This window comes from Aspergillus karnatakaensis (assembly GCF_047715665.1).
Source record: "Aspergillus karnatakaensis strain CBS 102800 unplaced genomic scaffold BJY04scaffold_34, whole genome shotgun sequence".
NCBI lineage: Eukaryota > Fungi > Ascomycota > Eurotiomycetes > Eurotiales > Aspergillaceae > Aspergillus > Aspergillus karnatakaensis.
Window position 1 is genome coordinate 280,442 of NW_027395746.1, and position 11,790 is coordinate 292,231.

At 52.4% G+C, this 11,790-nt stretch overlaps 5 protein-coding genes across 5 annotated transcripts; 3 read left to right on the plus strand and 2 right to left on the minus strand.

Moving 5' to 3' along the window:
- Nucleotides 1-339: 339 nt before the first annotated feature.
- Nucleotides 340-1,388, plus strand: BJY04DRAFT_219760 (caleosin family protein; the record flags this gene model as incomplete). The annotated part of the gene is made up of 5 exons (XM_073716677.1): nt 340-432; nt 483-641; nt 695-1,081; nt 1,141-1,233; nt 1,281-1,388. The coding sequence occupies 5 exons, from the start codon at nt 340-342 to the stop codon at nt 1,386-1,388; spliced, it is 840 nt and encodes a 279-aa protein (XP_073569769.1).
- BJY04DRAFT_88355 (transcription factor domain-containing protein) lies at nt 1,359-4,117 on the minus strand. The gene is made up of 2 exons (XM_073721226.1): nt 3,518-4,117; nt 1,359-3,468 (listed from the first exon to the last, which is right to left on the minus strand). Exons 1-2 carry the CDS (start codon nt 3,989-3,991, stop codon nt 1,534-1,536), a joined length of 2,409 nt encoding a protein of 802 aa, XP_073569770.1. The 5' UTR covers nt 3,992-4,117; the 3' UTR covers nt 1,359-1,533.
- A 173-nt stretch (nt 4,118-4,290) lies between these two features.
- Nucleotides 4,291-6,052, minus strand: BJY04DRAFT_88368 (class-II fumarase/aspartase family protein). The gene is made up of 3 exons (XM_073721227.1): nt 5,760-6,052; nt 5,470-5,709; nt 4,291-5,424 (listed from the first exon to the last, which is right to left on the minus strand). Exons 1-3 carry the CDS (start codon nt 5,960-5,962, stop codon nt 4,506-4,508), a joined length of 1,362 nt encoding a protein of 453 aa, XP_073569771.1. The 5' UTR covers nt 5,963-6,052; the 3' UTR covers nt 4,291-4,505.
- Nucleotides 6,053-8,255: 2,203 nt separating this feature from the next.
- Nucleotides 8,256-9,969, plus strand: BJY04DRAFT_192726 (fungal specific transcription factor domain-containing protein). Its single transcript, XM_073711815.1, has one exon. The coding sequence runs from the start codon at nt 8,428-8,430 to the stop codon at nt 9,532-9,534; it is 1,107 nt and encodes a 368-aa protein (XP_073569772.1). The 5' UTR covers nt 8,256-8,427; the 3' UTR covers nt 9,535-9,969.
- BJY04DRAFT_219764 (general substrate transporter) lies at nt 9,888-11,599 on the plus strand (the record flags this gene model as incomplete). Its single annotated transcript, XM_073716678.1, has 3 exons — nt 9,888-11,209; nt 11,258-11,378; nt 11,429-11,599. 3 exons carry the CDS (start codon nt 9,888-9,890, stop codon nt 11,597-11,599), a joined length of 1,614 nt encoding a protein of 537 aa, XP_073569773.1.
- Between the last annotated feature and the right edge of the window lie 191 nt (nt 11,600-11,790).

Below are 11,790 nucleotides of genomic sequence, written 5' to 3' on the forward strand. Positions count from 1 at the left end.
AACGAATGAGAGAGTGTGGAGACCGGATGCGATCGCTGGTGGGAGCGGATGGGTTAGGAAAGTATAATATGGTGGTCTGTAATTGTAATGCATTCTCTAATGTAAGCTGAGCCATCTATCTATCATTATCTTGCAACTGCAGCAGAATGTGGATCTGGTCTGGTGTCTTGTATAGGAGGGAGGAGTGTTAGGGCATGATGATGTATGTGGAGTGACATCATGATCATCGTGACGTACCAAAGATTAGCATTCACATGTTCGTCGTTCGGTTGTTGACTCTATATATACCCCTGAAGTTCAATGCCATTGTAGAGTATAGAACAGATTATAGACCTCGAGATGTCACCGATATCCCAAACCCCCAGCCCGCACGTCACCACCGTCTCGCAAGACGAGCTGGACCACAGCAAAGAGAATGGGAGCAATGGCTCTGTATGCGCCTTGACTATTAGTTCACTCCAGTACTAACAAGCCACCTGCAGACACAGTCCATCCCCGTTACATCCAAGCACTGCGCCGTAACCTCCCACCGCATCCCGGCAACCTCCATCCCCTCCGACATCCCCAACCCGGGCGTCGCGCGCACCAACGTCGTCGAGGGCAACACCTCCGAAGACTCAATGAAAGACTACTCCGAATTTGTATTCCTCCCTGATATTTCCTCCCATACTAGCCAACTAACGTGAAAATCCAGACCCCAATGCAACAACACATCCTCTTCTGGGACCGCGACGCCGACAACCAAATCTACCCCTACGACACCTACAGAGGCTTCCGCGATCTCGGCTTCAACATCCTCTTCTCCTTCCTCGCAATGCTCATCATCAACGTGAACTTCTCGTACCCGACGCGTCTGGCACACTCCTACCTCCCGGATCCCAGGTTCCGGGTGTACGTCGATAGCATCTATAAAGCGAAGCACGGGTCTGATAGTGGGGTGTTTGATAATGAGGGGCGGTTTGTCCCGCAGGCGTTTGAGGATTTGTTTGCCAAGTATGATAAGGACCGCGATGGGGCGTTAGGGTTTTGGGAGGTGTTTGAGATGATGCATGGGAATCGCTATGCGGGGGATCCGTTTGGGGTGGGTTTTTTCTTTCGTCCGGGTAGTTTGGGAGACTCGTGGATGCTGACTGGGTACAGTGGGGAGCTGCGTTCTTTGAATGGGGGACGACGTGGTTGCTGATTCAGAAGGAGGGAAAGGTGTACAGGGAGGATTTACAGGGTGTTTATGATGTAGGTGTTGCAGATATCGTTTCGCTTCATTCACTGACTAGGTATAGGGCTCTATCTTCTGGAAGATTGCCAAAGCGAGAAAGTCCGGGAAGGGTTGGACCCAGGGTTTTGGGCTCGGAGGCGATGGCTTTGTTGGCGGTATCAAGGTGACTTAAGAGTCTGCGATGCCAAATTGAGCAACCGCGCAAGCGCGCTGGTTGTTTTGGACATTATATATGAACTGTCGCTTGGTATATATGAAACCGTGCCACGAGGCGGATAGATTAGACAATAACAGTAGTAGACATCACTCCATTGTCATCAGCTCGGACTCTTATAGAGGGGAATTTCATCGTATGGCGTCTCAATCGCGGGATGAACGGTCATGTTATGCGGCAACCGTGGATAAGGCTCGCTGAAGACCACTCCTTCGGCAAATTCAGCCGTCTCCAGCCCGGGTGAAAGCATAGGTGGCGAGATCATACTGGGGATGCGCACATCTTGCTCCGGCGAAATCATGCGCAGGTCGGACAGCACAGACGACCGCGCCCCAGGGCCGAAGAAGAGGCGGTTGTAGATGCTGTTGCACACTTCCCACGCCCTCCGTGCTGGAATGCTGATCGAGCCGAGACTGTGTAGCCAATCGAGGCCCTTTTCTAGATGCAGTGTGATGTGCGCGGCGCCGTTGGCGTGGAACCGTACACTAAACTCCATCTCAATGAGAAGAACTGTGACCGACTGCATCAGATAATGCAGCACACACCACCACGGCGAAACTTGAACCAGCCAATTGGCATCTGGGTTGTCGGGCAACAAGTCGAGAAGCTCACATGCGGAGTCAATGCAGATGCGCGCAATGCGTTGTTGACTGAGGGCTGACGCCTCATTAGGAGACCGTTGTCGCTCAAACCGACAGAGGGACGGGCGACTGAGGGTGATCCGCAGACTGTAAAATCGAAACGCCAGACTCCAGCGCTGACGCTCAAAGTCTGTCGTGGGATGGTGAGTTTTGAACTGGAACACGGACGGTACCCGACTCAGCCATTCATCCGTTTCGTGAACGAGGTCCATGATAGAGGCACTAATAGTGAGCCACGGAAGGCGGGCAAAGCCTGGATTGTAGAGCGAGTCGATGGCGCGTCGCATGATAATTGTCAGATCCACAAAGTAGAAGAAATAAAAGGAGTTGCTAGGGGCGATGTCCAGCGTGATCGGCGGAGATTCCTGTCCGATAAAGTGTCTCAGCCCTGGGACGTCCCACACGGCGGAACTGACTCGTCGTTGTGAAGTCAAGCTCTGCATGTATTCTGTGCGCGCTCCAAAGTCCGTAAGCAGACGCGCCGCCACGGTTTCACGGAATTGCTCTTCGTCAAACGGAATCGGCAGAGGTGTCGTGCTGTACCGGTCAGGGGCACTTGTAGGTCGGCCTGTCATGATCGAGAGGGTATTCTCAAGCGTGTAGATGGACCACCACACCCGGTAGCGGATCTCTTTGGAGAGATTGGACGTCTCCTTACTTTCGCTACGCAGATTAACACCAAGAGCGATAGCGGATCGAATCGAGACACCACACGCTCGCCAGGACCGATTGATGTGACCGATCGCCATCAGAAAGAACGCTGTCAATCCTTCGACCTGCACCTGTTGCAGATTGGGATGCTCTAATAGTTGGCTTTCGGTGAAGCTGAGCTTTCTGGCTCTGGTGAAACAGGTCATCGGACTATCCGCCTCCACTGCCCACGGTTTTGAGACGAGTTGCGCAAACTTCGACCCAAGGGCAAATACCAGATTCAGTATCGCGATCCACCGCTTTGTAGGTTGTAAATCGGGTCGTGTGTAGTACATGTCGTACTGCTGCATGAAAGGGACTCTTGCAATAATCGGAAAGGACGGATGGACGGTGAAGAAATAGCAGTCAAGCAATTTATCGGCAATGTGACGCGGCGGTCGTCCGTGCGGGTCGATAGTCGGGTCTAAAACCAACTCCTCGTCGTCAAGGAAGTAGCAGACCGAAGTCAGAGACTGCGACTTGTTCGATGCTTCTGTGTCTAGGAATGGTGTGTCCTTTTCCAGCACTTGGTAAAGTTCATTGATCCAAGACATCTCCGAGGGTCCGCCCATGACACCGATGGCCTGGAGCCCTTTGTCTTTGTGAAAGTCCTCCTGAATGTATTCGATCCCGAAGGAGCGTGTTTGGCTGTGCGATGAGCTATGAGAGTGGTCCGCATGGTTATGGTCGTGTTCGGAACTAGAAAACTGGACGGAGTTAGCTGTTGCACTCAAGCTGAAATATATCAAGACATACCTGAGCTCGGGTCCTAGAGATCAGCTCCTTATCTTGACTGTCTACCCGCGGATGAATCTCCTTCAGTAGCCGATCATACGCCTGCAACTGCTTCTCAAGATCCTGCAGTCGCTTATCCTGAGCCTCCCTCTTCCCATCCACATAAACGCATTCAATGGCAAGACTCGTGCATCGACTGCACGGATGGTGTCCATTGCACTTGGTCTTCTGCTCGCGACACTCGATACAAGCCCTCTTGACCCGACGATTTCCGTATGACCGATGCTGGGAGACGCGAGGAATGGCGACCTTGGTGCTTGGGGTCGGCGGCGTCGAGGGTTCCGAGGGAGTCAACCGAAGCGCCTGCTCCGGGAACATTGTAGCTGGCGACGATGCTGAACGCTGATCAGACATCTCTGGGGATACGCGAGGATAGGCTACAACTCGGAAGACGCCATGGTTGCCCGATGGGCGATGGCGATGGTTTGATGGCATGGCACGGCAGATGTGGACGAGGAGATAAGAGACTAACGTCCCATTGCATGAAGAGGCCGCCCATGCCTAGGTAAAGATCCAGAAGATTTTGAGAGGGGGCAAAAAAGAGAACCGAGGGAGTCCACCTGGACTGGACGAGAGAGGGAAGAGGTGGCTCGAGGAGGAGGAATTTGAAGTGAGGTTGCTGGAAGGTCTCGGAAGTGAGCGCCGATTGGTGGGAGGTTCTTCCGGTCCGCTTCCCCTCCCAATGAACGGCGATAACCTTCCTGCACATCTCTTCGCTCTGAAGTCTTGAACGGATTTCACTTCCCCGGCTAAGCTGATTCGTCGTCTCTTTGAGTATGCATGCACATTGCAAAGTGGATAACCTGCACATCGCCCCAGGTTGTGTTCAGGAACGAACCAGCGATCGTATTCCTGCCCGTTGGTGCCCTTGGCTCCCGATACAGTTATCTTGTTTACGCGAACTCCCTAGATGCAGCAAACAGTCTATGATTCTCGGGATTTGAACTATCTATAGTGTTGCATTGAACGCCCCAACAACAGCATCCACCATCTGCTGACTTGCCCCGAGGTACTGCAGGGGGTCGCACAGACCGGCCAACCGATCCACAGACAGAGTTCCGCTCAAGTCGGCATTCTCTTTGAGAACATCCAACAGACTCCGGTTCTCTTCAATCGCCGTTTTACAGGCTTCGTAAACCACATCGTGGGCCTTTTGCCGACCGAGCACGGGCGCCAGTCCCATCATGACCGCCTCTCCAACAATCAAACCTCGCGTGGAATGAAGATTTCTACTCATGGAATCCACCTTCACCACAAGCCCACCAAGCGCGAAATTACTCTGATGCAAGGCGCCTACAGCGACAATAAACGCCTCGGGGATCGCCACCCATTCTAGATGCCAGGGGCCAGAAGCGCGCTCGAAATCGGTGACCATAGCGTCCAACCCCAGGCTTGCATTTGACCGCAGAAGTTTCGACGCAGCCAGAATAACCTCACTGGAGATGGGGTTCCTTTTTTGAGGCATGGTTGACGATGCACCACGGTGAGGGACAAACGGCTCTGATACCTCGTCGAATTCGTTGGATGACATGACCATCAGATCTAATGCAATCTTCCCTAGAGTGCCCCCGATCAGTGCCAGGAAATTAAGAATCTCAGCGACCGTGTCGCGGGCAACATGCCAGGTGATAAGTGGATCTTTCAAACCCAGCTCTTTTGCCAACTCTGCGCGCACGCGGAGACCGGTGCCAGCATCCTGAAGCGACGCCAGCGTTCCTGCAGCGCCTCCGAACTGGGCCAACAAACACCTCCGCTCGATCTCATCGAGTCGTTCTTGGTGGCGAAGGATACTCGAGAGCCACACGGCGCATTTATAGCCAAATGTACACGGAAGGGCGTGTTGGAGATGTGTGCGGCCGGCCATCGGTCTGTATCGTTAGCACGGCCTTCATACATTGAACAAGGTTACTCACGTGTCCCGGTATTTCTCCGCCAATCCTTTCAGAATCTCCGCCAGCGTCTGCAGTTCTCGTCGGACAAGCTGAAGACCCTTCTTCATCTGCAGCATGGACGCGTCGTCCATGATGTCTTGCGTGGTTGCACCCCAATGGATATACTTCGCCTCCTCCCCGGGCGTTCCTTCTACAAGTTGCTTGACGAGCGGCAGGACGGGATAACCGACGATATCTGTTTCCCGGGCTAGTCGGTCGAAACTGCATATATTTAGTATCGCAAACCTATCCACAGTCCGGCGTCAACATACTCAAGGTTAATCTTGGCAAAGGCATCGGTGATTGTCTGGCCAGCAGCCGCCGGAATCACCCCCACGGTTGCCTCCGCACGCGCAAGGGCGGCCTCCACTTCGACGAGAAATCCAGCGTAGGCATCGTCCGTGAAGATCTCTCGAACCTCCTCGGTTCCAAACAGATTCCGAAAGACGCGCGAGTCAAGTGCAGAGACGGCCATTGTAAAAGAATTGGTGTGAGTAAATTGATTGGGTTGTTCTGACTACATAGGTGAAACTCAGAGCTATTTCAGTCGGGGTATGCTCCAAATGATTGATCGGGATAGACAACGTATCCCGGCGCTAGTCTCACGGCGATTCGAGTGGTCCACATCTCACCTCAAGCTCTATCCCGAGGTCGCTCACGATTCATGAAGCCATGAGGCTGGTGTATGAGTGCAGAACTGGAGACGCGTAGCAAAGTCAAAGACGTAGGTATAGCCTAACATAAGTTCAGTAACATTGAGATCCTTGTGAGTTACACCAGCGGGAACTTTGATCGTGTTGATGGTGCAGTGCAGATGTTGGAGCTTGGAAGCTAATTGCGGCGCTGCTGATTGGCTCCCGAGGTCCGGCTCACGGAATCTGTCAGCCGATGCCCCAGGCCACAACCTTGGGAACATTGACAACACCAACACCGGGTGCTCAACAGATTTAAAGTGCATGAAGAAGGCAAATCAACTTCATGGATCTCTAGAATAGAACCATAGCACTATTAGACTATATGAGGTTGATGACTTGAAGATTATCAATCCTCGACCTCTGGAACTGACCAAAATTAGGGGGACACGCGATATATATATTGTGGTTAGTACGGGCAGAAAAGAGGTGTTTTTGGGCAGACTGCCCAGTGCCTCAACGACGACCCCCAATGCTTTATCCTGACTTGATCAGCCAACTTTCAATAGATAAAACTCGGACAGAGTCCACTAATTCCCAACCTGCGCGCTGATTCTGACCCTCGAGCCATCTGGAGAGCGGAGAGTGGCGTAAGGTAGCAACTGTTCAGAGTTCAGCCAAAATGGCCATCAGCTCGCAGGCTTAAAGTTTTCCGTTCATCCCTTCCTTTCTTAGATTCATATTGCTCCCTTTAGTCTCTTACTTTTGCTATGGTGAACGCTGCGTCTAAACAGCTGGCTGGCTGGCTCTCCGCGTCTCAATGGGTGAGAATCAGGTGACCCAGATGGGTGGCGGGATACCGACTTATCCCGGCACTAGGAAATACTGAGTTATGCACTGTTCTTGATTTGACCTGAGTCATGTTTATGCTTTGCATAAGGTCGACTTTTCGACCCTTCCTTTGTTTGGTGCTGCTCTTCATGCGACCGCACTAGGTGATCTGGTCTGATGATTACACCCTTTCAATGATGTGCCGCGATATGCACGAAGAATTCCTCCATCTCAAGTCGTCCGCTTCGCCAGATGGATCTTCTATCCCCTCATCCACCCCGCAAGCTAGGTCAAGCATGGTATGCCATCAAGTTTTCTGCTACGACTGCACTACGGATCACTCACTTACTACCTCACCAATAGTGATAGATGCCGCAAGTACGCTTTCGCGGCTTTTCAACCATTATTAACGTACTGATTCCAAAGCAGAAAGAAGATAAAATGTGACGGAGCCCTCCCAGCATGCCGAAATTGTGCAAGAGTTAACGAACCTTGCGAGGCTTCCGCGCCTCTACAGAGGAACACCAGAGTTCGAGGATTTGTCACTGATGATAAGCGCCTCGAAGAGTTGCAAGACCAACTCGCCCAATGCCAGCAAGCGCTGCAAAGGGAGCAAGAGATGACTGCGCTTTTGCGACAACAACAGCAGTTCCTCCCGACAGATCTACCTGCTCCAGGGATTGCAGGGCCTATCGCTTACACGTCGCGTGTCAAAGCCAGGGTCGAGTCCGATGATCCTGCCTACGTCATCAAGCACATGGGGAGGATGGTCCACGATGAAGCAGGAATTGGCCGTTTCGCAGGCTCGACGACTGGCGTTCATTTCATCCTCAGCGTGGAAGAGGCTTGCAAACGGAGTATACACCTTGCAGAAGCTTTTCATGAGCGATGTTATAGTCTCTACCTTGCGCAGCCTCCAGTTGTCAGATCTCCGGCTCCATATACCGGCGGCAGTTCTGCGCTGAACTCGATGCAAGCCCCAATGGAAGACCTGATGCAAAGCTCAATACACCACGCAGAGGGGTTAGTACAGAGTTCGACGTCGAGTACGATCCCAGACCAGGTCAGCTTTGATGAAGAAATCAATGAGTGTTTGATACAGCCGCTTGGCTTCTATACGGACCAGACCGATGAATTCCTACAGCACTGGGCGGCGTTTTGTCCGGTACTCGTTCGTAAACAATTGTTCGAAATGATCCAAAACGTGGTAGGGGCAGCTCAAAGCCACCCTGCACAGGGCCATCCCACCCCTGTTACCTTGGACCAGAACCGGAGCACGCTCTGTATCCTTTTCTCGATCATGAGCATTAACTGTCTGACGCGCGGCCAAGGTAGTAATCAAAAAGGAGGAAGCCTTGAACTAGCGGCAAAGTTCATTTCGATAGCCGACCGGACCAAGGCGAGCCTGATCGCTCGCGCCGATATCCCAAGTTTGCAAGCGCTAACTATCTACGCATTTTATCATCAGCTCACGGGGATGTCTCTGTCGCTGATCCAACTCAATGGCCATATGGTTCGCATTGCCCAATCGCTTGGTTTACATCGACACGCGAGACGATTTCGAATGGGTGTGGGCGAGATCGAGTTGCGTAAGCGTCTGTGGTGGTGGATCTATACCTTTGACCGGATCACTGCACTTGTTCATGGACTTCCTCCGCTGATTAACGACAATGATGTTGACCAGGATATGCCCACCGACTGCCGGCTGCAGGATCTGGACGCAACGGAGCTGGTCCATCCTCTCCCAGGCCAGACAACGCCTGTGCATTTCTTCAACCATTATGCCACTATGGGGAAGAAACTTTCCTCTATACTGGACCTCCTATATACAACGACCAGGCGCGGGGACGGATCTTCCAAAATTGAACGACTTGACCGAGAGATGCGGGTCTGGAGCCAGAACCTAGAGGCGGGAGACGATTGCAACTCTCTTGAATCAAGTCATCTCAGTCTACCCCCAGCCGACAAAGGATGTAGTTTGATGCTGCTGTGGCTTCGCCTGCTGGTACAGTATTCAATAATCCTCATACACCGCCCTGGGCTCACCTTTGATGACACCACTCCTGAATTTGGGACATGCCTCGGTGCGTGTGTGCGGGCAAGCACGGAGATACTGCACCTCCTCAGCCTATCCGCGCTGACGCTTTACTTCCGTTCGCTGTGTCCAGTTGGCCCCGCCCTAGTCTTTCAGTGTGGACTGATGCATATCTACTGTCAATGCAAGATTGCAGCTCTTAACTTTACCGGAATAGGTATGCCTGGTCTTGGTGAAAGCATTGCTGCCGTATCCCAAGCGGTTGAGATACTAGAAAGATACACACATCAGGTCTCTTTGACTCCGGCCACTCAAGGTTTGCGCGGTGATTTCTATGTCGAGTCAATAAACGCGACGATCAAGGCGTTGAAGACGCTGAGCGTGTTGTTCCAACATACACCCGAGGCATGGCAGACCGAGCCCCTGCCCGATCTGTCGTACCCGTCCTTCGGCGTCAGCTCACTCTACGATCTCAATCATATGACCGCTATGGATTGGGCCCAGGACATCTCGGATACATTCGGCCATCTTCCCGACCTAGGTGGGTGAGTTGTTTACACCGAAGTGATTCTCCACAACGATTCCGGGAAAGAGCTCTGTTCCGGCGCTAAGCTTTAGGCGAATAAGCTTGGTTTCCACCAAGGCCACAAGCCACTAACAAGTGCGAACCCTGGTGGTAGTGAGTGCGCGCTGCCCAACCCCTGGAGCCCCTCGACTTTCGACCAATGCTGTTCTATTGGGCGTGAGGTCGAGTCATACGGTAACTGTGGGGACGTCTTCTTTCGGGACATGTCGCTATGCCGGCCCTTCTGACATCTCGGCTGGGGTAGCAAGGGCCATGCCTGTCCCCCACACCGCATCGGGGTCTTTTTAAGAACCCCCAGTGTCTCCCCAGATCCGCAATGTCTATCACCACCCCAGACTTATTTCAAGTGACTCATGCAGCCATGACTTCGTCAACGTTTTTTTGGGGCTTACGAGGCCGCCTTCTCACTCTTGCGCAGCTCGCCCTCATCGTTTGTCCGTCCTACGTTCTATTTGGATACAACCAATCCAACCTAGGGGGCTTGGTCTCCTTATCCGACTGGATTGAGCATTTTCCTCGCATCGACACGCATACCACTACTGGCGCACAAAAGAGCGACAATGCTACGATTCAAGGTGTTGTTATTGCTTGCTTCACTCTGGGTGCATTGCCCGGCTGCTTGTCATGCTCCTACACATCCGAGAAGTTTGGACGCCGCCCGGTGATTTTCCTTGGAGCTCTTTTGACTCTCATTGGACAGATCCTGGAGGCTTCATCCTTTCACCTCGCGCAGCTAGTCATCGGTCGTACCATTCTCGGTGCTGGAGTGGGTATGCTCAGTGGGACCGTTCCCACATGGCAGAGTGAATGCTCGAGCTCGAAGAACCGTGGCAAGCATATTGTCTTAGATGGTCTATTCATCTCCCTTGGCTACGCTTTGCAAGCTTGGATCAACTTAGGCTTCTATCAGTACAAAACTGGCCCTGTGACCTGGCGTCCTCCTGTCGCGCTTCCATGCTTCCTGTCCTTGGTTCTCATGGCATCGATTTTCTTGATGCCCGAGTCGCCCCGCTGGCTTGCGCGGCAAAATAGGCCCTCCGAAGCACAAGGCAACCTTGCAGCGCTCAAAGACCTTCCTCTTGACTCTCCAGAAGTTACTGCCGAAATTTCAAGTATCGAAGCATCACTTGAACAGACTGCGAACAGCGCGGCAAGCCTAAAGGACCTTTTCAGCATGGGTGAAGGTCGACTCCTCTACCGCTTCAGCATTTGCATTCTCCTCCAGTTCTACCAACAGATGGCTGGCGGAAACCTGATCTCAGTCTACTCCACCGTCATCTTCCAACAAGGTCTCGACCTAGACGCTCAAACTTCCCGCATTCTGTCCGGTGGCACTTTAACCTGGAAGCTCCTCTCCTGCTTCGTATCCTTCTTTACGATCGATAGACTTGGCCGTCGATTCGCGTTCATTGTCAGTGGTACCGGTATGGCCTCCTGCATGCTCGGTCTTGCGGTTGCGACATCCTTTCCCAAATCAAACTATGCGGCCCAGATCGTCAGTGTGTTGTTCATCTTTCTGTTCAACTTCTTCCTCCCGGTGGGGTTCCTAGGCGCGAACTTTCTCTATACCACTGAGGTCGCCCCTGCGCGTCTTCGTGTCGCCATGTCGAGTATCTCCACAGCAAACCACTGGCTCTGGTAAGTTGTACTCTGCCACATACAAAAATCCTTACTAACAAGTGCCAGGAACTTCGTTGTGACAATGATCACCCCGGTCGCGATTGAGAGTATCGGATATAGGTACTACATTGTCTACACCTGCATCGGCTTTTGCATTCCGCTGTCGATCTACTTCCTGTACCCTGAGGTTCGCCTTTTTTTACCCGTTGTCCGAGTGATATATGCTAACCGCACTAGACGATGGGTCGAAGTCTCGAAGAAATTGACCTCATCTTCCGCGAGAGTCCGTCGGTCCTGGCTACGGTGCGGTACGCCAAGCGCCGAACGAACATTCCACTGGAGGAGCAGTTACCTGGCAAGGCTTCATCCGAACATGAAGAGAGAATCGAGACGAAGGATGAGGTGTGATGCTTCGCTGTTTGCACTTAACCCGCACCGAATGGCACATTCACTTAATTCAAGTAGGTTCACAGGAGGATTTAGGCTAGGGCCTATTTGGTACTTGTTCAATTCAATCAATACTTTGCATGGTCGATCTGTCTATCGGCGCATAGTGCACAGTATACACGTGAAATGGGGGTGGAAATCAAAATCATGCA

What these genes read in the sequence shown, in the direction of transcription:
- BJY04DRAFT_88355 (XM_073721226.1), bottom strand. Translation starts at nt 3,991, where the DNA reads ATGCCATCAAACCATCGCCATCGCCCATCGGGCAACCATGGCGTCTTC. An exon ending in TCTCTAGGACCCGAGCTCAG is followed by an intron (nt 3,469 to 3,517) that starts GTATGTCTTGAT and finishes AACTCCGTCCAG; the next exon opens with TTTTCTAGTTCCGAACACGA.
- BJY04DRAFT_88368 (XM_073721227.1), bottom strand. Translation starts at nt 5,962, where the DNA reads ATGGCCGTCTCTGCACTTGACTCGCGCGTCTTTCGGAATCTGTTTGGA. An exon ending in TTTGCCAAGATTAACCTTGA is followed by an intron (nt 5,710 to 5,759) that starts GTATGTTGACGC and finishes AAATATATGCAG; the next exon opens with TTTCGACCGACTAGCCCGGG. An exon ending in GCGGAGAAATACCGGGACAC is followed by an intron (nt 5,425 to 5,469) that starts GTGAGTAACCTT and finishes CTAACGATACAG; the next exon opens with ACCGATGGCCGGCCGCACAC.
- BJY04DRAFT_192726 (XM_073711815.1), top strand. Translation starts at nt 8,428, where the DNA reads ATGTCTCTGTCGCTGATCCAACTCAATGGCCATATGGTTCGCATTGCC.